The sequence below is a fragment of the Podarcis vaucheri genome, assembly GCF_965113315.1.
Source record: "Podarcis vaucheri genome assembly, chromosome: 1".
In the NCBI taxonomy this organism is placed as follows: domain Eukaryota; kingdom Metazoa; phylum Chordata; class Lepidosauria; order Squamata; family Lacertidae; genus Podarcis; species Podarcis vaucheri.
In genome coordinates, this window is record NC_138759.1 from 25,636,630 (window position 1) to 25,661,796 (window position 25,167).

The following is a 25,167-nucleotide window of genomic DNA, read 5'->3' on the forward strand; positions in this document are numbered from 1 at the left end:
GTCAGCGAAGTTAACTCTTTATTAAAAGGAACTGAAACAGCACAGTGATCGCAGCAACTCTTCCCAGTAGGTCTTACCCCAATGCAGCAGTGGCAAGGACTAAAGGTCCTCAGCTTCCCACCTGCAACAGCCTAAAGCTCCATCCTCTTGTCTCTGTTGCTCCATTCTCTTCATTTCTCTGTGTGTCTGGGACACCAGGAAAAAGGGTAGTTGGTTGCAGCAGCAGGTGGACTCTGTCTCCTGGCCCCCCTCCTCTCCTGCCTCCGAGTCTGGACTGCCCTCTGCCACAGCCTCTTCTCGCTCACTAAAACCAGTTGCCTTGTCAGCTTCCCACACTTCCTCCCCCAACTTTGCTTCCTCTGAACACTCACTGTAGCCCCACCACCAACCCCCTAGCTCTGAGCCTTCTTCCCCTAGGGGTTCCCCAATTGGCACCTCCCGCCACTCCTCTGCACCCAGCCAGACCATGACATTGATGATGCTCAAACTGCTCCATCTAACTCAGTATTGTCTCTACCCCAACGGCTCCCCAACGTTTCCCTCCACGGACCACTAGAAAATTGCTGTGGGTCTTGGCCGACCGCTTAATGATATTTCTGCTTGCCGTAGCAATGGTAATGCACTGTGCTAGATGTTGTAGGCTTTTTAATGGAACTCTATGGGATTCAAGTCGTAACGCAATAAAATGCCATCAGAGAAATAAAAAAGCAATAAAAAGACAATTAAAAACAAAATGCATATTTATAACATGGGCATCCACGGAGCTGAAACTCCTGGGTCCCTCGACTGCAATCCAGGACCCTAAGCTTCACAGAACCTCCAAGTTTCCTTATTTTCCAGGGACAACAAGGGATTTACAGAAGCCGTCCTGGTTTCTGATTTGATCCTGAAATCTCCCGCTTTTCCTTAGGACGTCTCTATTTGCATCAGAGAAATGTTGGAGGGTATGTAACCACGGCTCTACAGAGTTTCAGGGTGGGAGTCCTTCCAAGGCCTGCTTGGAGGCTGAACCCGGCGACGTTTCGCGCGCACAGCTGCTTCGCCAGCGCTCAGCGTTGGACTCGCCTTTTTGCGCCAACGGGGGAAGTCCTTGGCGCGATCCAAAAGCACCCGCCTCGCTGGCTCCCTCGTGGTGCCTGGCAAAACTTCTCCCGCCAGTTCGCTCTCCCTCTCTCGCCCCTGCTCCAATGTTTCCTTTTTTCCTTTTGCAGGGGCTCTCTCTGCAGCTCTTGTTGGCGCGTCCCCCCTCCCCACCCCAGCCATGTGCTCCTGCCGCCTCCGCCGCTCCTACTACCCAGCCAAGCTCGCATCCGCTGCAAAACTCCACCTAACAACACTGCATTGCAATCTCCTCCTCCAGGCGAGGAAGGGAGCCAGTAAGTAGCCAGCCCCCACCCGCGCCCCCACCCCACCCGGAGCTCAACCCCCGCCCCCTTTCCCTACCGCGTATAGCCGACCCCCCTCTCTCCCCCACCCCTCCGTGGGAGCACACACACCCCTCTTCCAAGGCAAGGTGCCCCCACTGAAGTTTGAGATCAGCTGTTAGAGGAGAGTCTGCGCTTCCTTCTCCGTCTAGCTTGCGCCTCCTGCCGCCGCCGCCGCTTGCTGTTGCTGCATTCAGATGGGATGATCTCCCCCACCCTCCCACCAGCCATGCGGCTGCAGCTCCCACCAGCCAGCAGTGGGTGACTTTCCCCCCCTCCTCTCTCCATCGTCTGCTCTCTCCTGGTGTCTTCTCTCCCCCCCCCCCTGCCACGCGCACATCTCGAGCTGGGCTCGCCTCTCGGTGGCTGCTGAGTTTGGTGGCGATGCAGGGACGGTGATGGGTTGCTTGAACGCCTTCTCCAAATGCATTCGCAGGGCGGAAGCAGCGGCAGTGGCTGTCTGGCTCTCAGGCGAGGCTTGACTGAGTGACTGGCTGGCGAGCTTCCCTGGCAGCCTGAGATCTGCATCTGGCTGGACGATGCATTCACGTGTGCGCCAGCCCAGCGTGTAATGCTGCAGTGGGCACGCTCAGCAGCGCCCAAAGGAGCATCTGCAAAAAAAAGGGACGGGTGAGAAGACCAGCCAACTGCTGCTGGAGCGCGTATAAAACCAGGCAGCGCCTTGGATCTGACTTCCTCCTTTCTCCAGCAGGCGATTTCGACTCCCTCTCAAATTGTACCAAAGCTCATTCCACGGCTGCTTCCTTTGCCACTTGCTCTCCAGTGCAAAGCCCACTCTGCCTTGTTTTCACGTGTAGCTTATCTTTGCCTGGCAACCACTAGTTCTCTCTCCCTCCTTACACACACACTCCCAGCGGCGCAGACTCCCCCTGATCTGAAATTAATTTGTTTGTTTGGTTGCAGCACCGAGCCAGCTAAAGGTTAGGATTTCATTTAGCCTTTTCCCCATCCTGGTGCAAAGGAAGCGATGAAATTTCCAATTGAGACTCCAAGGAAACAGGTGAACTGGAATCCTCAAGGTTGGTGTTGCTTTCTCACTCGTTTTTTGTTTGTGTTTTAAATTATCTTCATTGCCCATCTTCCTAACTGGGATTGTTATTCCTCATACCTAATGAATGGGAGAAAGGAGATGGCTAGGGCTGTGATTTGGACTGGAGGCTTTGTTATTGACCCTCCTCTCCCTGCTGACTCCCGTCTTGGAAGATGGTCAACATTGCTGTGATCTTTCTGGAGTGCAGAGTGGGAGGGAGAGAAACTTGTCCAACTGAAAAACAAAACAAAACCCAAGAACCAGAAAAGCAAACGTGATATTGCTTCTCGCTCCCCCACTCTCCAATTATCACTCCCTCCCCCCCCCCCGTACACTATTTTAGTCTTCTGGATGAAAACTTGTCTTGGTTTGATAAGGTCCTGGAGATCCTTATATTTTGTTTGCAATATTCCTTTGTTGCTTCTGGGGATCATTGTCTCCCGTAAAAGGGGCGGTGGAGGCTGAGAGCATCCGCTGTCCACTTTGGTGCCCTCAATGTCAAATGTCTCTTAGCAGCTTGGTGGGTGGAATAAAAAGTGAATGCGGTAAGACCCCTATTGGGATTGCAGTCATAAAGGCATGGTAAACAACAAAGCTTGACAAGACCTTCAGCTGTTGGGTCGTCACCCTGTTAACAACTGAGTTAGCACTCCTGCCTTGGTGGGTGGGTGGATTAACTCTGTGTTTAAGCGGAGGCTGTGTTGTGAGAAGACTGTTTGGGTGGGTGATGGTATAGCACACAAGGCTCGTGTACGTGTCACTGCTGTGGCTTTCTGTACAACAGTCGGAGTTGTTTAGAGCACAGGGGTACACACAAATGCTTGCTTCCAGTTATCTGTAGCATGTATTGATTGTGAAATAAATGCCCGGTAGCATCCTTTTGGTTTATTCTTCTTCTTGGGAGTGTGGTACATATTTATCTGGGTGTAAGGATCCGTTTAGGTTTTGGAACCAGTTGAAAATGCATGTCCTTAAACTTGAATAGAAATATTCTAACAGTTCAGTGTTGGTGATGCATGTCAGATTTACATGTTTTCCAAAGGACTTGGTTCAGCTCCTTCCTTTCCCTGCTCACCTTATTCTTTGTGCTCTAAAATGTGCATGTACTGGGGAGAAATATCCAATTCAGTGCTGACTTCATGCATGGCTATGTCTTTAATAGCATGACAACTGAATTATGGAAATATCCCAGACACTTGGATTTCACCAAGGATACGTGCAGAAGAAGTGTGCTTGCCTCTACCTTTCAGAGAATGATTTATTGCCATCATGAAAATGATGACGATTCTGAAATCTTTATTGTGTGACAGCTGGGAGAATGGCTGTCATGCGATTCATTATTTTTTTTTAAAAAAAGTTTGATGTTTCTCCAGTCTAAAAATAAATAAATTGGGCATTGCATGATTACTGTGGTGAGGATGGGCAGTGATGCTTATACATGTGGCCAGAGCCAGATATTTAATCAGCTGTGAAGGACGTGATTCTTCGTTCCCAACAGGTGGCTGGCTCCAGTTCACCAATTGGCCTGAGATGTTCAAATCTTCAAGTGACAGCCAGCCAGTTAGTTCAAATGCAGGGATTTGTTTTTCCTGTGTGATGTGCTACTGTGCTGACCTATCATGTATTAGTCATAAAGTAACGGCAAGTAGAAGGACAGATTAAACTTCAGCTATGTTGCAGACACTAGGGCTAGAACAACTTTGGCTGTACTTTTAACATCATGGGATCCACTTTTCCATATGTTTGCTCAAGAGTGCTGTTGTGAGATTGAAAGGTCTGCTGCCACCTGAGCCAGTCCTGTGCCTTGGGTCCTTACCACCTGCTTGTCACCCTCAGTCTCACCCATGGTGACCACAATGTGCCTGAAGTGAATTTGTAGGGCATTAGAGCAGTGGTTCTGTGACCTGAAACCATGCATGATGTGAAAGGAGATGATGGCGCCATTTTGCGGATGCTAAGCAGGTCTGAGTATGGTCAGTAGCTGGATGGGAGACTGCCTGGGAGACATGTTTGCCACCTCAGATTCCACAATGGGAGAAAAGGTAGGCTATAAATATTAAGGTTGTTATTTTCATTATTAGCAAATATTAGTAGCAAATGAATAATAATAGTAACAACAACAACATATGGTCATATAGTAATAATATGGTATTGTATTCATATATCTCAGTACTCTTGAGAGTCAGCATGGTATAGAGCTTAGAGTGCTGAATTAAGACTGGGGAGACACAGATTCAAATTCCCACTTGAATATGAATGGGTGATTGAGGGCCAGTCACCTTCCTCACAGTGTTGTTGTGAGGATAAAATGGGAGGCACCATTTAGATTTCTTTAAGCTCAATGAAGGAAAGGCAGAATATAATTGTAATTAATAAATAAAAATAATAACTACATTATCTTGAATTATACCCTCTGTTTTCTCTACTAGGGATTCCTCTAGTTGGAAACATGGGCCAATTCAGACTGAAAGTTCCAAGCTGCCACTGGTAACCTATCCTTCTTTTCTGACAAATCATCAGGGAGCACCCCTTCTCCCCAGATTGTGAGCATAGCAGGATCTGGGAATATGAGATCTCTTGAGCACATGGTCCTTAGATGTCATTATTGGACGATTTGCTGTCAGAAGGTTCTGGTGGCTTGTTTTCAATGTGCAGGTTTCCTCTCATAGCAAACACATTCTTTGCAAATGCTCCTAGCTTGATTAAAACAATGCAGATGACCTATCTCTCTATTACACATTTGCCTTGGGTGCATCAAATATAATTCAATGTACAAAGTGTTGGATCCAGAGTTCCCATGAGAAGAACTCTGCTCATGAGATGCTCTCAAAGGAGGAAGGGTGTGGGTGAGGAGGCAGTTTTTGGCAGTTCCTTCTTCCATTTGTAGCCATCTCTGCCCACTAAAAAAACTGCTGGAGTGAGGCAGTGAGTGACCCTCTGGAACAGAGTGTGACAGGCAAAGGTGAATTGGAGAAAATTGCTGCTGTCCACTTCAGGGCTGGCCTCTCTTGAGGCAAGGTGAGGTGACCTCAGGTGGCAGATTCCACCGGGGCAACAGATCTCAATGTTGATCTCTCCTCGTTTCTGATGAAGAGCTTCCCTGATCCCTTCTTTGGTGCGGACAGGAGCACCATTTGGGGGTCAGCCTCAAGTGCCAAAATGTCTTGAGACACCCCTGCTCTCCTTCCTCCAGAAGTGGAAGGCTGCTAGATATCAGTCCCTTCTGTGAACAGAAGGAAAATACTGGATTTCACTCAAAGAATTAATAAAATAAAGAAATGAAACCAATAGGAAACTTTCAACACACAACTCCATTGGTTTATCCTTTTTTTTTAAGGTGTGTGTGTGTGGGGGGGAACTCCTGAATTGCTGAATGACTTATTCACAATGTATTTTAATGCCTTATATTGAGGTAGGGGTCATATAATATAGTTTCCTTAATACCATTGAAAGGAACTGGTATTCTGGATCTGTGGTTGGCAATATCATGCACCTATCAGCCTGTTGTTTTTTAAAAATGTGAACTGCTTTGAGAAACATTAATATTATTATTTATTGAATTTATATACCACCCAATACCATGAAATCTCAGGATAGTTCATAGAACGCGGTATAGAAATATGGTAAATAAATACATTATATGACAAAATGTAGAGGATGGTTTCACTTGGTACCGTAACCTTGCACAATTACCAAGATACACACTTAGAATTTCAGACTTCATGGATCACTTATATGTGAGAGATTGGATGAGTATTTGGAAGAATTGAATATTGTAACCCTGACCCTTAATCCAATCTAAGAGGTCGGGCAAATTGCTTATTTGTTGGTTTATGTGCATTTTAGTGTTCATGGCTATAAATTGTGGGGTAATAATCATTATCTGAAGAATGGGGGGTGGGCAATGATAAACATAATTGCCAACTGTTAGGTGATTTCACGTCTGACATGGATTGCATGCATTGCAAGGTAACTACAGTGCTAAAAACAACTTCAAAAGTCTGCCAGTTCTCTGGATTTCTACCTACATTACTTTTCTGAGTGTATGTGTTGTAAAATGTCTCTAAGATGTGTGCCTTGTGATTGGCAAGTGACTAAATGTGCGCCTGAGTCCTGGGGTGAGTTCCGATCACCCTAGCTTTTAATGTGATGAATGATGTTTGCTTGAAGTTTTTAATCCACAGATATAGCCAATATTTCAAACTCTTGCACTTGGTAGCTGTCATTGAGACAGTAGCTCCCATTTGTTCAAATCATCACTCTGCAAAGTAGATGTTGACGGCTTGAATCTCAAAGGCAAACTCAACCATTCTCATGGACTGTTCCAAACACAGCTTTGTTTCCCGCTTTCTTTGCACAAGTGTGAACAATGTACTACGTAGGTTTGGAAGTTGCGAAACTTAGAAGTGGCAAGTTCTGTTGCGCCCCCTGTTGAGCACACATGCTCTGAGTGATAAGTGACATGGCCCCAAGAGCATCATGTGTAAGACAAGCGTTGATAGTAATTGCAGAGCTTCTCAATTCACTTGAATGGAATTAGCGGGAGCGTAAGACGATGAAGTAATGAGGAAAAAACTAGATAGATTGGCAGAGATGCTGGAGAATCATTAGCAAACTTTGCGGGACTAATTTTACTGTGCTTATCAGTGTTTTGAACTTCTGTAGTGTTATAGTTGTGTAGCCTGAGAGAGCACACAAGCTCTCCACAGTTGCCACGGTAACAGTAGTCATTTGGGCCTGTCTTTGTTGGGGAGAATGTGCGCAAGCTCTTCAGCCTGAAAAGGGAACTTTGTGAGATCTGAACACCTCTAGAGTTTCTCACCAACTGAGCTTGGATCTTTATGATGTATTGCCTTTTGCTTTTGACAGGCTTTTTGAGATACAAGATAGAGACAGCCTTAAATGGAACCTGACACATCTCCACAGAGGTCTATAGCTTATGAGAAACTACACACCCACCCACCTACCCTTAAATTTCTTTAGCAGGGGTAGAAATGTTCAGATTCTCAAAAAAACCCCAACCCCCCCCAAAACACAAAACCACCCAGTGAAACTACTGTGTGAAGAGTTTGAGGAGAATTTGTGGCCTAAGAAAGAAGAGAGCGCAGTGAGGCAGCAGAGACACCATAAATGACCAAGCATACAAAAACAAAACAGGATTCCAGTGAATTGTGGAGACCTGCCATATTCACCCAAAACACTTTCCCCGTTATGTGTAATTGTGTGCAGGAAATCTGACCCTGCCTGCCACCAGCATGTGGCCCCTGGAACGTTGCCCAGAAGGAAATGTGGCCCTTAACCTGGACAAGATTTATCACTTCTGAACCACATCAGTGCCAAGTGCTGTATGTAGAAGATGGAAAAACAACCCCCCCCCGCTTGCCTACCTAGGTTTGTAATTTTAGGAGGCATGTAATTTTAGCATACAATTTTAACGTGATTTCAGTAAGTATAATAACTTTTAAATGACTGGTTTTGTTCTCTATTTTAACAATTTTAATGTAATTTGTTTTTAATATTCACTTTTATTGGTGCTTTTAAGAAATATCTTAGATTGTCTTTTGTAATAATAATAATAATAGTAATAATAATAATAATAATTTATTATTTATACCCCGCCCATCTGGCTGGGCTTCCCCAGCCACTCTGGGCGGCTTCCAAAAGAATATTAAAATACTATAATACATCAAACATTAAAAGCTTCCCGAAACAGGGCTGCCTTCAGATGTCTTCTAAAAGCCTGGTAGTTGTTGTTCTCTTTGACATCTGGTGGGAGGGTGTTCCACAGGGAAGGCGCCACTACCGAGAAGGCCCTCTGCCTGGTTCCCTGTAACTTGGCTTCTCACAGTGAGGGAACCGCCAGAAGGCCCTCGGTGCTGGACCTCAGTGTCCGGGTAGAACGATGGGGCTGGAGACGCTCCTTCAGATATACTGGACCAAGGCCGTTTAGGGCTTTAAAGGTCAGCACCAACACTTTGAATTGTGCTCAGAAACGTACTGGGAGCCAATGTAGGTCTTTCAAGACCGGTGTTATGTGGTCTCTGCGGCCGCTCCCAGTCACCAGTCTAGCTGCTGCGTTCTGGATTAGTTGTAGTTTCCGGGTCACCTTCAAAGGTAGCCCCACGTAGAGCGCATTGCAGTAATCCAAGCGGGAGATAACCAGAGCATGCACCACTCTGGCGAGGCAGTCCGCAGGCGGATAGGGTCTCAGCCTGCGTACCAGATGGAGCTGGTAAACAGCTGCCCTGGATACAGATTTGACCTGTGCCTCCATGGACAGCTGTGAGTCCAAAATGACTCCCAGGCTGCGCACCTGGTCCTTCAGGGGCACAGTTACCCCATTCAGGACCAGGGAATCCTCCACACCTGCCCGCCTCCTGTCCCCCCAAAACAGTACTTCTGTCTTGTCAGGATTCAACCTCAATCTGTTAGCCACCATCCAACCTCCAACCGCCTCCAGGCACTCACACAGGACCTTCACTGCCTTCACTGGTTCTGATTTGAAAGAGAGGTAGAGCTGGGTATCATCCGCATACTGATGAACACCCAGCCCAAATCCCCTGATGATCTCTCCCAGCGGCTTCATGTAGATGTTGAAAAGCATGGGGGAGAGGACAGAACCCTGAGGCACCCCACAAGTGAGGGCCCAGGGGTCTGAACACTCACCCCCCCACCACTTTCTGAACACGGCCCAGGAGGAAGGAGCGGAACCACTGTATAACAGTGCCCCCAGCTCCCAGCCCCTCAAGACGGTCCAGAAGGATGTTATGGTTGATGGTATCAAACTGTTGTAAACTGTTTAGAGGTCTTTCATTTGAGAAAGCAGTACATTCCGGCAGGCGTGAAAAACTGATTTTATAGTTTTAACACTTTTTCAGTCTTATTGTATTAAATCTCCTGTATAATGCTTAGAGATGACTGTGATTAAGTGGAATGCAAATTGTTGACCTAAGATAAATAAATAATATATAAAGGTAAAGGTAAAGGTACCCCTGCCCGAACGGGCCAGTCTTGACAGACTCTGGGGTTTGTGCGCCCATCTCACTCAAGAGGCCGGGGGCCAGCGCTGTCCGGAGACACTTCCGGGTCACGTGGCCAGCGTGACAAAGCTGCATCTGGCGAGCCAGCACAGCACACGGAACGCCGTTTACCTTCCCGCTGGTAAGCGGTACCTATTTATCTACTTGCACCCGGGGGTGCTTTCGAACTGCTAGGTTGGCAGGCGCTGGGACCGAGCAGCGGGAGCGCACCCCGCCGCGGGGATTCGAACCGCCAACCTTTCGATCGGCAAGCCCTAGGCGCTGAGGCTTTTACCCACAGCGCCACCCGCGTCCCTAAAAATATATATATACATTTTGTTAAATACAAAATATAAAATATTTGTTAAATACAAAATATATACTTAAATAAATAAGCCTTGGCGAGGGTTTACAATCAAGCATAGTTTGTTTGCTTTCATTTAAAAAATGAAAATGTCAGTTAAAACAAAGAAAAAATAGCCAGAGCTTGATTATAAGAAGTATGGGTGAGAAAGAGAAAGAGAAAGAGAAAGAGAAAGAGAAAGAGACTCACGAGTGATATTGAGGCTAGTTGACAGGGAAGGACTCTTGGGAACTGTTGGTGGTTAAACTGTGTTAATCCTGGGCTGCAGTTTAAATGATAAATATCACACTTTATACTGTTGTCACATATGGATGAGAGAGGTCCATTCATTGATTTATGGATACTCCCTGAATAGTCTCTCATTTCCATGCATTGCCAATTTTGTGTCTCTTCTACAGAAGGAGGGGAGAGTGAGAAATCACATGCCATTGGACACGCCTTGATTTACTATGAATTAGAAGATACTCTCATATATACCTATTTCCCTGTAGAGATGTACAGAATGTTCTAAGGCGACACTGCTGCATGATGCTTGCAGTCATAATTTAGCATAATATTGTTGTTGATTTATTTTTACAGCAGCTACATATTACTAAACATTGACGAAGCCTTTATTCAAACCACATTGGTCTCATTATGATCAATAGCCAGTCAGCTGGTAGTTCCTCAGTATTGCAACCACCAATTCAGGCTGTCACAATTGAGCCACTAAATTGGCAGTTTGTTACAGGCAATGTTGGGTCCACACATTCACCTGGAAGCCCGAAAAGATGCTCAGGTCACTGGCATTATCAGAGGGACTAATGAAAAAATCATGGTTAGCTGCTTCCACTTTAACTTCCTCCAAGATTCATGGTGACTTCTCTATAGTTTGGGGAGCTCATAATACAACAACAGCTTCCTTGCCATGCAGTCAGAGATGCCCACCCTTCAGCAAATCAGTCCTTGAGAAATAGTGTCATCTACAAGTCTTTTATGAAGACGTTGAGCAATAATGGGCCCAGGACAGAAGCCTGTGACACCCCACATATCACTTTTTTCCAGGATAATGCTTCACAGGAAGTCATTCATTAATGAAATAAATAATAAAAGAATAACGATAGTAGCAGAAAGCTGGGACTTTGGTGGAGCCCTTTAACAAAGTCCATGTATGCCTCACTGTCCTTTAGTAGAGCAGCAACAGAGTGATTGAAATCTATATTAGTGGGAAAGGATCGGGAACTGATTCCATGATTTTCCGTACTTCACAGTCATGGGGCTAGACGTGACCCCTCACCTTCTTTTTCTACATTTCCTGCTGAAAGCATGGAGCTGTCCCTAAAAAAATAAATGGGTTGGGTAAATCTTATAAAGATGCTTTGTTGTGGTGAAGCAACAATTAGCACTGCTATAGCAACACAACCCCACAGGACCTGCTTGCTGTTTCACGCAACAGGTATAAAACAATGAGATTTGCTGCAGCCGCAGAGTTCATATCCCCGAAGAACTGACTCAGCCCTTCTCTTTCCTAGGAAGATAAATAGGAAGCTATGCAGTTTGCTATAAGGAGATCTCTGGAACAAGACCTTAAAAAAAGTGGGTATGCTTTATTTTCCTGTGTGCTCCTTGAAGAGTAATGTGAGGAAGGAAATTTAATTATATTCCCCATTGGGAGGGGGTTTAAATCTGTGCCTTAAAGAGAGCATACAAGACGGATTCAGTTGCACCATAAATGCGCAGAACATGAAAACGTTTTTTTAAAGAAAGCTTCAGAGGTCATGTAATTGATGTTTGGGTCAGCAGGAAGCTGCAGGTGTTACACTTTGGAGTTATTTGGACATGCTTTCGCCATCCTTTTCACGGTGGATGTAAGAATGGCTGCCATCAATTGTCTTTATATCGAAGGCACCTTCTGAAATGCCCTTGGGGTGAAAAAACAAATTAACCTTGTGAATGATTTTATTCTGATTGCAGTGACTCAAACCCCACCTCCCCCCCAAAAAATATGGGGAGTGGGAAGCAGCATAAACAAGAAGCCGCTCAAAGGGCATCCAAGAAACCCAAGCCACATATAAACTGCTCTGTGTGGGTAGATGTTTGTGTGTACTCATGATATGGCAGATTCATTGTGTTGCTGTAAAACATGTTCTCTGTAGGTGTGATCAGTAGGTGCCGCCTTTGTTTAGAAGTCAAGATGCTGTGGCTTCTTGTGTCCGATGTGGCTCTGAATGGGCAAAAACCAAGAGGGCAGGATTGAGATTGGGGAGGGCAGTGGCAGGGAAGGGCAGGGTGTGGTCATAGGTTCGCACAAAAAGGCAGAAGGAAAAATCTTAACCATTACTCCACTGTATCCAGTTTATGATAAATATAATTGGCATTAGGCTAGTTTTATGGATCCAATATGTTTGAAGGCAGAACCACTTGCCTAAGTGGAAAGGCACAAAAGAGGAGTCTTGAGAAATGCTGGACTCTACTTGTTTGTAACTTGATAACTTCCTTGACCATTGGGCAGTGGCGTAGCGTGGGGGGTGCAGGGAGGGCCGGCCGCACCGGGCGCAACATCTGGGGGTTAGGGGGCGCAAATCCAAGGGTTAGGGGGCACAAATCCACGGGTTAGGGGGTGCAAATTACTTGCCTTGCCACGGGTGCTGACAACCCACGTACGCCACTGCCATTGGGCTATCGCAATGAAATGTGGTGCTTAAGTTCTGGATCCAATCCTTCGTTTCATGCTAGAACACCAGCTAGAACACCTGTTTTCAGAAGGTTGGAAATATGCAACTAAACATAATGTACTATCTCTCTTGAGCGCTGAGATATTTTAGTATGTTTATGACATGATTCTCAGTTTTAAAGTTAAAATTTCCAGAAAGCACTAGCTGCTTCGGATGACTTGTAAATACATCTTTTTGCCCAGACTTTCCCTGGCTCATAAAATTGAACCCTGTTATTACTTAATTTCAGCTATTGTCTGTTTTTATCATTCTTAACTGTGTTTCAAGATGTATCTCGGTTTTTATGATACAGCTTTAATGTTTTTAGGTTGTCTTTTTGTATAGCGCTTGGTGATTTAAAAAAAATATTAAGCTGTTTAGAAATACTTTTAAACCTGGAGTACTGTGTCCAGTTCTGGGCACCACAGTTCAAGAAGGACACTGACAAACTGGAACGTGTCCAGAGGAGGGCAACCAAAATGGTCAAAGGTCTGGAAACGATGCCTTATGAGGAATGGCTAAGGGAGCTGGGCATGTTTAGCCTGGAGAAGAGGAAGTTAAGGGGTGATGTGATAGCCATGTTCAAATATATAAGAGGATGTCATATAGAGGAGGGAGAAAGGTTGTTTTCTGCTGCTCCAGAGAAGCGGACACGGAGCAATGGATCCAAACTACAAGAAAGAAGATTCCACCTAAACATTAGGAAGAACTTCCTGACAGTAAGAGCTGTTCGACAGTGGAATTTGCTGCCAAGGAGTGTGGTGGAGTCTCCTACTTTGGAGGTCTTTAAGCAGAGGCTTGACAACCATATGTCAGGAGTGCTCTGATGGTGTTTCCTGCTTGGCAGGGGGTTGGACTCGATGGCCCTTGTGGTCTCTTCCAACTCTATGATTCTATGATTCTATAAACATACATCTCGGGATGCAAAGTACATTGAAGTGTGTTATTTAAACAAAGCTGCTTGAATATTGTGCTTTCCAAAAACAGTAGAGGAACACATGGAATTGGCCTCAAGAAACGTGTTTTGATTATTCCTTGTAATGGATGTGCAGAAGTCCTGGTAAGACACTCATTCTGTATGTTTCTGCACCCATTACTAAAGCCTCTTCTTTTTTTGCTGATCCTTTTTTTGGGTCACTTGTCTATGACCAAACATTTCAAAATACGGTTACTATGTAGATTATGATGTGTGGAGCACTTGCATGAGGAAGAAACGAAGGCGAATTCTAAGCCCACAATTCAATAAGTTTCATCAAGTTTCAGAAGACTCGAAGCATTCATAAGGCTGTGTGTGTAATCATGGTTTAGAGAACAGGAATGTTAAGAACAGGAATGTTTAGAGAACAGGAATGTGACCCTTTTTTCGAGACTAGTTTAGGCCACAAAAGGGGACCCTGAGACCCCCATTATTGATTTAAGATAGCAGAGTCTGATATCTGAATGATTTCAAAGTTATTACTATTCATAGCTGCTGGCAGAAACAGGGAAGTGAAACTTTCACAGGTGGCAAACATTACTGACTGTACCTAACTAAATTGGAAAAAGACAAATCAGGGATGCGGGGTCTTGTGGAAATGTACTGATACACTGGTGTATTAGGCTGGAGCAAGAAAGTGGGGAAAGGAATTAATGGACAGTGAAACTAGCAGAGCAAGTGTTAGAGGCACTCTGCGCATGCTTGCGATCTAAATAGACACAGGACATAGGCAGAAAGGTAAGGTAAATGTCATGGGTTTTGGTTGGAACACCTGGTGACTATTTCAACAATCAGAAAAGGGAAATGTCATCATTTTGAAGCTCTTCATGAACATGTAAGCAGGGTGAGCTCATGGCGATAAGAACTCTGGGGTGTTTCTGTTGGAATTCTGCCTGGGTCAGAGGAATGTGCCACAGCGTAGGCACCGGCAGATATTCCTGTCGACCTCCCCGCGTCTCCACTCTGCTGATAAGCAGGCGAGGTCCCGGCGATTCATCTCAGATATGTGAGAGGAACACACCGTTCATCCTCTCTCCCCTTTGGTGTCCCCCAGGAGGGGAAAGAAGCAGACAGAAAACTATTTACATCTTTTATTTCTGTCTCTCATATCAGTACAGAGAAACATGTCTGCACTCGACAACAGCAAGAAGAAACTCCTCCCATGTACTTCCAGTACGGGTCATATGACACACACACTGAGCTAACATCCGGTGCTCAGTACAGAATGGACTGCCCCTTTGTTTCCATGGCAACAGTCACAAACATCCTGTCTGGCTTTCCAGCCACAAGCAGCTGACTGAGCTGCTGGAGCCTTTGCTTGCTGCAGCATTGGTGCTTTATGGTAACATACTCCCCCTAAAGTATCAATGCGTGCTGCGAGCAAAGCGTCATCCAGAGAAGAAAACAAACAGTTGTTATACTTATAACATTCCCCTGTTGTTTCAGTTCCACCCTTGGAACTACCTGCCACTGGTTTAACCAATGTACCTCTCTGGTTGTGTGACTTCGCATTACCCTGGTTAACAACTCTCTGTTGTGCCTTTGTCTCTGACTCAGACACAGCTTCAATCTGTCCTTGATCGTTTACAACAGCAACATATGCAAGGTTAGCAAACTCCTCTGAATACCTCTTGGGTGGTACACCCTTCGTTGCTCTCTCAGACCTTCTTAAGAGCTGCTGCTCTTCTCTGCTTTCTGGTTCAGCCTCTGAACTCTCTGGAGAACCAGTACTAAGCTTAATCTGTGGTTTATCCTCCTTTTCTGAGGGTTTAGTCATTATTTGAGATTTCCTCTCAATGACTGTGACAACTGAGCTGTCTGAGCTATCAGTGTCATCATCATCAGTACCACTGAACTCAATAAGATCAAACTCATCATCATCAACATCAGAATCATCTGTGGAAAAAGTTTGAACAATCACTCTCTCTCGTTCAGGAGCACTCTCTAGAAATTTTGTGAGAATCACCTGACCAGATTCAGACAAAATTACTCTGTAGAGACCTTTTTCATAACCTACAAAGATGCCTCTGGCATTCTTTACCCCACTTGGAGCTTCTGTTCTCACATGAGACCCGAAAACCTTGAAATAGGCAACAGAAGGTTTTCTATTAAACAGCTTCTCAAAAGGAGAACATCCCAACTCTGTTGAGACTTTTCTCAACCACACATGAAGATAGGACGCTAAAGATTCGGCCCAATAATCATGTGGTAAATGTGAACTTAGCAATTGCGCATGCATCCCCTTTTGCAATTCTTTGTTCACCCTAACACAGACACATTTCTTCCATGCTTCTTGGGAAGTAGCAAGTTTGTGTCTTATCCCTTTTCCATCCAGGAACCTCTGGAAATCCTGTAAAAGAAAAACTGGCTTGTCATCTGTGAAAAAACAATCAATGTTAGCATCATGCATACTTTTAACCTTGTCACAAAACTCCTGAAACTTTTCTAAAGTTTCCTGCGGTTTCTTCATCATATAAACCCAAGAATAATTAGTGTAACAATCAACACACACAAGGTAATATTTTGCACCGCCTCTAGATGGTTCTAAAGGACCAATCACATCAGCATACACCCGCTGAAAAGCTCTGTGGACCTTCTTAGACACCTTCCTGGTGTTCACACTGGTCACACCTGTAAGAGAAAATTCGTTAGAATCAGAAGTATTACATTTCATGTAATCACTTTGATCAAAAGTCAACAAATACAGTCCATCTTTCTCTTTGGCAGTAAGAAACAGTTCTCCATCTTTGTAGATCTTGCATCTTTTAGCATCATAGTACAGTTTTAGTCCCTTCTTTGCAATCTGGGAAGCACTCAGCAGACTAAATTTCAGTTCTGGAACCAGGTAAACATCGCTTATAGTCAATTTCAGACTCTCAAGATACACAGTTCCAATTCCGGTCGCTTCTAGTTCTTGACCGTTGGCTTGTTTCACTGTGAAGCTTTGCTTCTTCAACGTCGAAAACAGTTCTCTGTGTGGGCAGAGATGCTTCGTGGCGCCCGTGTCGATTATGAATGCGTTCCCAACATCTGGCGTGGTTCCTTTCGCCATCATAGCCTTTGCAGGTTTCACCTGGCAGTTGGTACGGCTTTTGCTTGACGCCTCAGGCTTCGTAGAGCTGTTCATGGCTCCTTTTGACTGGCGCGGCTTCTTACAGTTTCGCTGTAGATGCCCAGTCTGTCCACAATTATAGCATCGGACGGCACTCAATGCTACAGCATCACCAGCAGTGGGAAGATTTGAACTCTGTTCTTGCCTCCCTCTGTCTTTCACTTCCAGTGCAGCAAGTCTGTCGTGTTCGTTCAGGACGACGGCACACACTCTTTCCGCGGTCAGATCCTGAGCAGGTAGCGAACCAAGCTGACTGGCAACAACCTTGTAGGTGCGGTTCAGGCTGTTTATCATCATGAAGCAAAACACTTCCTCCTGTAGACGGAAATTGCGTTCCACCATCTGTTGACGTAGAAACTTCATCTCTGTCAGGTGCGCTTGAACATCTCCATCAGGCGCTAATCTCAGATTTGTCAACTTCTCAAAATACAGCAACGCTGAAGAACCAGCATCTCTCTGATGCGTTGTACGCAGCGCGTTCCAAACCTCTTGCGCAAATTCCAAATGCTGTATATGCACAAGCTGCGAGTCTGACACACACAGAATTATAGCAGTCCTAGCCTTCACATTCTGTGACTCCCAAGCACGCGTTGGTGCTGCTGGGATGGGATTCTCAATCACCCCAAACAGTCTCTGATTCTGCAGCAGGGCCTTCATCTTTACAGACCAAGATGAATAATTGTCATTGGTCAGGAGGGGTGGAGAAGGCAAGCCTCCCCCCTTCTTAGCATCCATTTTGAGTCCTTGCATTGACTCTGAAACAAACACAAGCCTCTAAAATCCAATAGCTGGCTTGTTTACTCTCTTTACACCTGGCAACTCTGACTCTGGCTGCGTTGGAAAGTCCCTTCCACCAGTTCGTGAGGACCTAGTCATAACAAAACTTTGCTTTCGCTTCTCTGAAGCACAAACTGACTTCCAGCCCTCTCAAGTAACTTTCCATTTCTCCTCTCTGAGGCACAGCCTTCTGAAGGACGTTGCCTAGCAACAGTGCATTCCTTTCCTCGGACAGGAAACCACAAAAATGCCTGGTATGCAGGCCTCTTCTAAGTTGGAGCTGCTTTCCCACACTCGCTCCTCCGTGAAGCAGAGAATGAATCAAGCTGCATTCACACTTTTAAGCCCTTAAAGTCTCATACCTTGAGCATCGGCTTAGCTGTCAGCTTCTTCTGGTCAGCTTCTGGCTGCAGAGAATCAGCCTCTCACTTCAGGCTTCCATGGAGCAGAGGAGGACAATTCACCAGCCTCTCATGCAGATGTCCGATGGACAGCAACCATCCGAATGCTGCCACTGTTGGAATTCTGCCTGGGTCAGAGGAATGTGCCACAGCGTAGGCACCGGCAGATATTCCTGTCGACCTCCCCGCGTCTCCACTCTGCTGATAAGCAGGCGAGGTCCCGGCGATTCATCTCAGATATGTGAGAGGAACACACCGTTCATCCTCTCTCCCCTTTGGTGTCCCCCAGGAGGGGAAAGAAGCAGACAGAAAACTATTTACATCTTTTATTTCTGTCTCTCATATCAGTACAGAGAAACATGTCTGCACTCGACAACAGCAAGAAGAAACTCCTCCCATGTACTTCCAGTACGGGTCATATGACACACACACTGAGCTAACATCCGGTGCTCAGTACAGAATGGACTGCCCCTTTGTTTCCATGGCAACAGTCACAAACATCCTGTCTGGCTTTCCAGCCACAAGCAGCTGACTGAGCTGCTGGAGCCTTTGCTTGCTGCAGCATTGGTGCTTTATGGTAACAGTTTCTTCTAAACTAGGGTGGCACTAGGGAAGGAGTTGTCGTCGCGGCACTCCTTGGTGTGTGGAGTGCTGCAGGGTGCAATCCTTTCCCCGATGCTTTTCAATATCTTTATGTGCTCCTTGCCCAGATTGTCCGGAGTTTTGGGCTGGGTTGTCATCAATATGCTGATGACACCCAGCTGTATCTGTTGATGGATGGCCGCCCTGACTCGGCCCTGAACACACTGACCAGATGCTTGAAAGCTGTGGCTGGATGGCTGCGTGGGAACCGGTTGAAGTTAAAATCTTCGAAGACCGAGGTCCTCTGGCTGGGTTGGGACGACGTGGGATTGGGGGGGCAATTCCCATCTCTTGCGGGGGCTCAATTAGTGTCGGCGCCTTCTGTCAAGAGTTTGGGTGTAACCTTTGATGCCTCCCTTTCTATGGAGGTGCAGGTTGCAGCTACAGCAAAGGTGGTGTTTCTCCATCTCCGCCGTATTAAGTAGTTGGTCCCTTACCTTTCTCGCCCTGATCTGGCCACAGTGACGGTCCATGTGACGGTCACTTCCAGGCTTGATTATTGTAACTCGCTTTACGTGGGACTGCCCTTGAAGCTGACCCAGAAACTCCAGCGGGTGCAGAATGCCACAGCGAGGTTTAAGGTGCTGGTTTTGGCCTTTTAAGCCCTATGTGGCCTAGGACCTTCATACCTACGGGACCGCCTCTGCTGGTCCATAAAGGTCCTTAAGGTCCATAAATAACAACACTATGGAGGTCCTGAGTCTCAAAGAGGTTAGATTGGTTTCAACTAGGGCCAGGGCCTTTTCAGCACTGGCCCCGATGTGATGGAATACTCTGTCACAAGATACAAGGACCCTGTGGGATTTGACATCTTTCCACAGGGCCTGCAAGATGAAGCTGTCCTGCCTGGCCTTCGGATTAGACTCACTGTGACCCCTTATGTGGGATTTGGTATATAAATTTTCCCTTGGCTTTTTTGCTGGCCCAGCAATGTAGGACCAGCATGAAAGGCTGACTCAGGTGAATATCTGATGTTTCGTCCCTTTATGGTCTTGATTTATGGGGTACTACTAAAATGAGGCTGCATTTTAAGCTGCATTTTAAGCTGTATTTTAAGCCATATTTTAATTAACTGTTGTTTTTTTTCTATTACATTTTATTGTAATTTATATTTTGTGTTAGCTGCCATGAGCTGGGGGAGGGCGGGATATAAATAAATAAATAATTAATTAAATGATAATTAAATAGTTGTGTGACTTTATCCTGTTAAGTGCACATAGATGTGCTTGAATAATATAACTTTTTTTTAAAAAAAAACCATAGCCTCATTTGCTGTGTTTGTACTATTAGTTCAGTCATTTGAACTGGCATTACAGTGGTGCCCCGCAAGACGAATGCCTCGCAAGACGGAAAACTCGCTAGACGAAAGAGTTTTCCGTTTTGGAGGTGCTTCGCAAAACAAATTTCCTATGGGCTTGCTTCGCAAGACAACAATGTCTTGCGAGTTCCTGCTGGTCCCCCCCCCTTTCTAAGCTGCTAAGCCGCTTATCAGCTGATCTGATCAGCAGATAAGCTGCTAAAAGCCGCTAATAGCGCTAATAGCACTAATCCGCTAATCCTTTAAGGGACTTGTTTCGCAAGACGAAAAAACCGCTAGACGAAAAGAATCACAGAACAGATTCTTTTCATCTTGCAAGGCACCACTGTACTTCATTCAGACAGTCATGGACCAGTTGGTGTTTTCACTTATTTCCAACCAGTGTCAGATGTTGCCAAAGCTACTTCATTGCCTGTTGCTTTAGATGGCTCACATGACGATTATTCACACTGAATGTGAATCTGCAAATAGTAGAGGCTGTATGAACTGCATAGTCTCCAAATATTCATCCAGAGGCTTTAAAACTTTAGATGGTGTAGTATATATATAATATATATATGTAATATATATAAATATATATATAAAGGTAAAGGGACCCCTGACCATTAGGTCCAGTCGTGACCGACTCTGGGGTTGCGTTGCTCATCTCGCTTTACTGGCCGAGGGAGCCGGCGTCCAGCTTCCAGGTCATGTGGCCAGCATGACGAAGCCGCTTCTGGCGTACCATAGTAGCGCACAAAACGCCGGAGAAGTACCTATTTATCTACTTGCACTTTGACGTGCTTTCGAACTGCTAGGTTGGCAGGAGCAAGGAACGAGCAATGGGAGCTCACCCCGTCGCGGGGATTCGAACCGCCGACCTTCTGATCAGCAAGTCCTAGGCTCTGTGGTTTAACCCACAGCGCCACCCGCGTCCCATATAGAGCTCTTCAAGGCGGTTAGACAAATTCACTGAGGATAAGTCATGATGACAGCATGACAGTGAGGGCCAGTTGCCTGAGACCAACAGTAGGAGAGGGCAACTGTATTTGTGTCCTGTACTTGGGTTTCCCATACTAGGCATGTGATTGGTTTGAAACTGGTTGCTGGGTTTGATAGACTGGTGATTTGATCCAGCGAGGCCGCCCTCATGGTCTTAAGAAAGATATAATGAAGGAAGGCAACAAATGAGAAGATTTGGAAGGAGCCAAGTATAAAGACAAGCAGACAGAAATCTATATTGCTCATCAGCCTTGTCCAAACACTGGCAGCTTGCAGGTGCTGATTGGACCACAGACAGGATTAGGTTCCAAACTACAGGTTGAGTTAAAGGAACTGATTGCAGATATTTAATGTGTGTGTGTGTGTGTGTGATTTTTCTTAGAATCAGGCTAGAGTTGGGAGTCTTGATCAGGATCCAGAGTCCTGATTCATGATCAGCCTTCATCCCAACCAGGCAGCAATTGCTATTTATTTATTTATTGAATTTATATTCCACCCCTTTCTCTCAAGGTGGTTCTCCCATCACTCCTCATTTAATCCCTACAACAAACCTGTTGTTAGGTTAGGCTGGGAGCTGCTGGCCCACTGAGCTTCATCCAACACTCTTTTAAATATGTTTGTGGGAGCAAGAATTCTCATTGCAAAGCACTGGAAGACACAAGATCTACCCACCCTGGAAGAATGGCAAATGCAACTAATAGACCAGTGTTTCCCAAACTTTTTTGGGCAACGGCACACCTGTTTAATGAAAAAAATCTCGCGGCACACCACCGCGGCACAGCCCCGTGACGTCAGCGCGCAGCGTCACGCCGGGAGGCACGCACGAAAGTGACAGTTTTTTCCCTCCCCCTTGCCGGGGAACCTCCAAGCTTTGGGGGTGGGAAGAGGCAGCAGAGCGAGGGACTGAGGGACGGTGGCAACTGAGGCGGCGGCGGCTGTTGTGGTGGTGGCGGCGATAGCGGGCGGAGGAGGGGGCGGCGGCGGGGCTTGAGGAGCCGTCGCCGGGAGTTGCTGCTGCTGTTGTTGTTGCTGCTGCCCGGACATGCCGGCCTCCTCCTCCTCCGCTGTCTCGCGCTCCTCCCTTTTGCACGCGCTGCCCCGCCACTCGGCACCACCACCGCGGAGCCGCCCCCGGATCCTCGCCGCCGCCGCCTCTCACCGCCCGACTCGCCTGCCTCCCTCCCACGGCACACCAGCCAATGTCTCACGGCACAGAAGTGTGCTGCAGAACACCGGTTGGGAAACACTGTAATAGACTACATGGAAATGGCGGAAATGACTGGCAGAATCCGAGACCAGGGAGAAGAGCTCGTGGAGGAAGATTGGAGGAAATTTAAAATTTATTTACAGAAACATTGTAAAATTTTTGAATGCTGATGACGTTGAAATGAACTGAAGGGGTTCTAGCAACAAGGTAAAATGTAAGATGGGATTGATAATAGATAAGTTAAATTGGACATGAATTTGCTGAACCAAATTTTAAAAAGGGATACAAAAAAGGGAGGCGTGAGGAAGTCAGGAGAATAAGTTAACTAAAGATGAGAATTTAAAAAAGAGGGAGTTTTGTTTTTATGTGCTTTCTTTTTTCTTTTTTTCTTTTTTCTTTTGTGTTTAATGTCTGTATTTTTGTATTTTGTGATTTTGTATTTTTTTGTTTTCATACTTTTTTCTGAATTACTTTATTGATAAAACCTAATAAAATATTAATAATAAAATAAAATAAATAAATATGTTTGTGGGAGCAGGTGAAGGAGAGTGAGGTTATTGGATTTTTTTGCGTTCTTTATCTTGTGTTTTTTTATGTTGTGAATTGCCCTGTGATGAACGGATGAAGGGTGGTATACAAATTAATTAATTAAATATGATGATGATGATGGCCTCCCAGGTCCTAGTCCAAAACTCTACTCGCTACCCCACACAGGCTCCAGTTTAAAACTATAGTTAAATGTGACAGTGCATTTAACATGATGTGCCATTTCGCCTTTAGTTATGCATGGAATGAGGTGTGGTGCAAGAGAAATCAGAGGCACAATAACTTCATGTAATGACAGCAGATATCATTTCCTGAAGGTTAAAAGGAAATCTCCCCCAACCCCCTCTAAAATATTTTAGGTCTTCACAGAGCGCTCTCCCGGGTGTCGTAGTCCTTTTCAAGACTTGCAGAACTTGTCCAATCAGGAAAGAGGTGCAGCGTAAGGGAAGGGAGAAAGGACAGCTGCTTATGCCTGTGATGTTTATCTCAGCCCTGAGATTTTGCGTGGGAATTTGTTCAGTGCTGAAAAGCTAGCCTTGGGACTCCTTCCTGTAGTTTCACTGCTCTCATTACTGCAGAGCACTTGTGAAACTCCCGCCCCTGAGCAATCTGACCTTGGTTGCAGTAGGGGCAAATGAAAGTTCAGACTGTCTTTCATAGCTCAGTGTTGCATTTTTGCCTGTGTCAGATTCATGGAAGATGCTTGATGTGACAGGTAGGCTGCTGTAGCATCCAAATTGGTCCTTATCAACTGGGTCAGCCTTCCCTAAACTGATGCCCTTCAGATTTTGTTGGACTGCAACTCTATTCAGCACCAGCCAGACTAGCCCGTATTAATGATAATCATTTGAAAGGACTACCAACAAATTGATGGCGTTTAAACATACAATTGGCTCTTACCCCATCATATCAAACATGCTTTTTAATGCACAATTTCCCACTTGTGAACCATCTGTACGACTGGCTGTGAAGTGTGGTCTCCCTGCTTTATTTCATTGTCTGGACGACTGTTTTCTACAAAAGCAGCGGACAAAACATCTACAAAATTAGAGGCTTTTAAAATTTACTATTTATACTAAATTCCAAACTAATTAGGAGTTGCTTCTGCCTAAGAGCTATTAATTACTTGGATTCCAATTATAGGTTGATGGAATAGAACAATGTTGATTTTTCAAAGACTATCAGGAATCATGTTATTAGACTCTAGCTGGTAATATCTGACAATTGCCACTTCAGAATTGCTTTATTGTGACAGTTTAAGGGTTGTTGGGGTTTTCGGGGGGGAAAAGATCTGCTAGGATGACAACCAAGCTTCATTCCTCATGGTATGTGGCATCATAAGATCTCCTGAGACCATATATAACAAGAATGATGATGATGATGATGATAATAATAATAATAATAATAATAATAATAATAATAATAATAATTTATTATTTATACCCCGCCCATCTGGCTGAGTTTCCCCAGCCACTCTGGGCGGCTCCCAATCAGTGTTAAAAACAGTACAGCGTTACATATTAAAAACTTCCCTGAACAGGGCTGCCTTAAGATGCCTTCTGAATGTCAGGTAATTATTTATCTCTTTGACATCTGATGGGAGGGCGTTCCACAGGGTGGGCACCACTACTGAGAAGGCCCTCTGTCTGGTTCCCTGTAGCCTCACTTCTCGCAATGAGGGCACCGCCAGAAGGCCCTCGGCGCTGGATCTCAGTGTCCGGGCTGAACGATGGGGGTGGAGACGCTCCTTCAGGTATACAGGACCGAGGCCGTTTAGGGTTTTAAAGGTCAGCACCAACACTTTGAATCATGCTCGGAAACGTACTGAGAGCCAATGCAGATCTCTCAGAACCGGTGTTATGTGGTCCCGGCGGCCACTCCCAGTCACCAGTCTAGCTGCCGCATTCTGGATTAATTGCAGTTTCCGGGTCACCTTCAAAGGTAGCCCCACGTAGAGCGCATTGCAGTAGTCCAAGCGTGAGATAACTAGAGCATGCACCACTCTGGCGAGGCAGTCCGCGGGCAGGTAGGGTCTTAGCCTGCGTACCAGGTGGAGTTGGTAGACAGCTGCCCTGGACACAGAATTAACCTGCGCTGTGACTCCCAGGCTGCACACCTGGTCCTTCAGGGGCACCATTACCCCATTCAAGACCAGGGAATCCCCCACACCAACCCGCTCCCTGTCCCCCAAAAACAGTACTTCTGTCTTGTCAGGATTCAACCTCAATGAAGCATCAAGGTTATAATAAAAGCCCTGTGGGATCAGACTAAAGCCCAGCATCCAGGCTAAACCTCTCCCTAGACCATAGCTCTGTTCCTCACCCCTCACTGGCCCTTCTCTGTATCCTCCTCAAGTGCTTTTGCATGTCTGGAATGTATCCCCATATCCTGATAATGCTTCCTTGCATGCTTGGTCAGAGGGTAGAGAGAGTCGGGTGGCTGTGAGCTGTGATGTAGAAACCGTGGACTTCCTGTGGCTCAAATGTATCCTACTGACCAATGCAGTGTGTTAGCCCCATCCAAGACCTATTGCTGAGCAAGCAGGGGCTTGGAGTCTCCAAGGAAGTCTTGCCTGAGAGCAGAACTCGCATACAAAGTCAGGCAGTCCGGAGGCCAGGGAATCCAGATGATCACAGAGCCAATGGTCTGGATGGAG

The 25,167-nt window shown here is 45.8% G+C and overlaps 1 protein-coding gene and 1 long non-coding RNA gene across 3 annotated transcripts in view; both read left to right on the plus strand.

Annotated features, from left to right (window-relative positions):
• The first annotated feature begins 1,283 nt into the window (after positions 1 to 1,283).
• Positions 1,284 to 25,167, plus strand: part of KCNK10 (potassium two pore domain channel subfamily K member 10) — an 88,667-nt gene continuing 64,783 nt past the window's right edge. Inside the window, exons 1-2 of one of the 2 annotated variants that reach the window (XM_082233313.1) lie at positions 1,284 to 1,376; positions 2,349 to 2,464. In XM_082233313.1, the coding sequence (XP_082089439.1) occupies positions 2,413 to 2,464 (52 nt within the window). In that variant the 5' untranslated portion in view covers positions 1,284 to 1,376; positions 2,349 to 2,412. Of the gene's footprint in view, positions 1,377 to 1,473; positions 2,465 to 25,167 lie in introns of those variants that run through there. The other variant, XM_082233312.1, reaches the window with a different exon arrangement.
• Positions 4,153 to 5,063, plus strand: LOC309538789. Its single transcript, XR_014222338.1, has 2 exons — positions 4,153 to 4,517; positions 4,905 to 5,063. It is a non-coding gene; the product is annotated as an uncharacterized lncRNA (long non-coding RNA).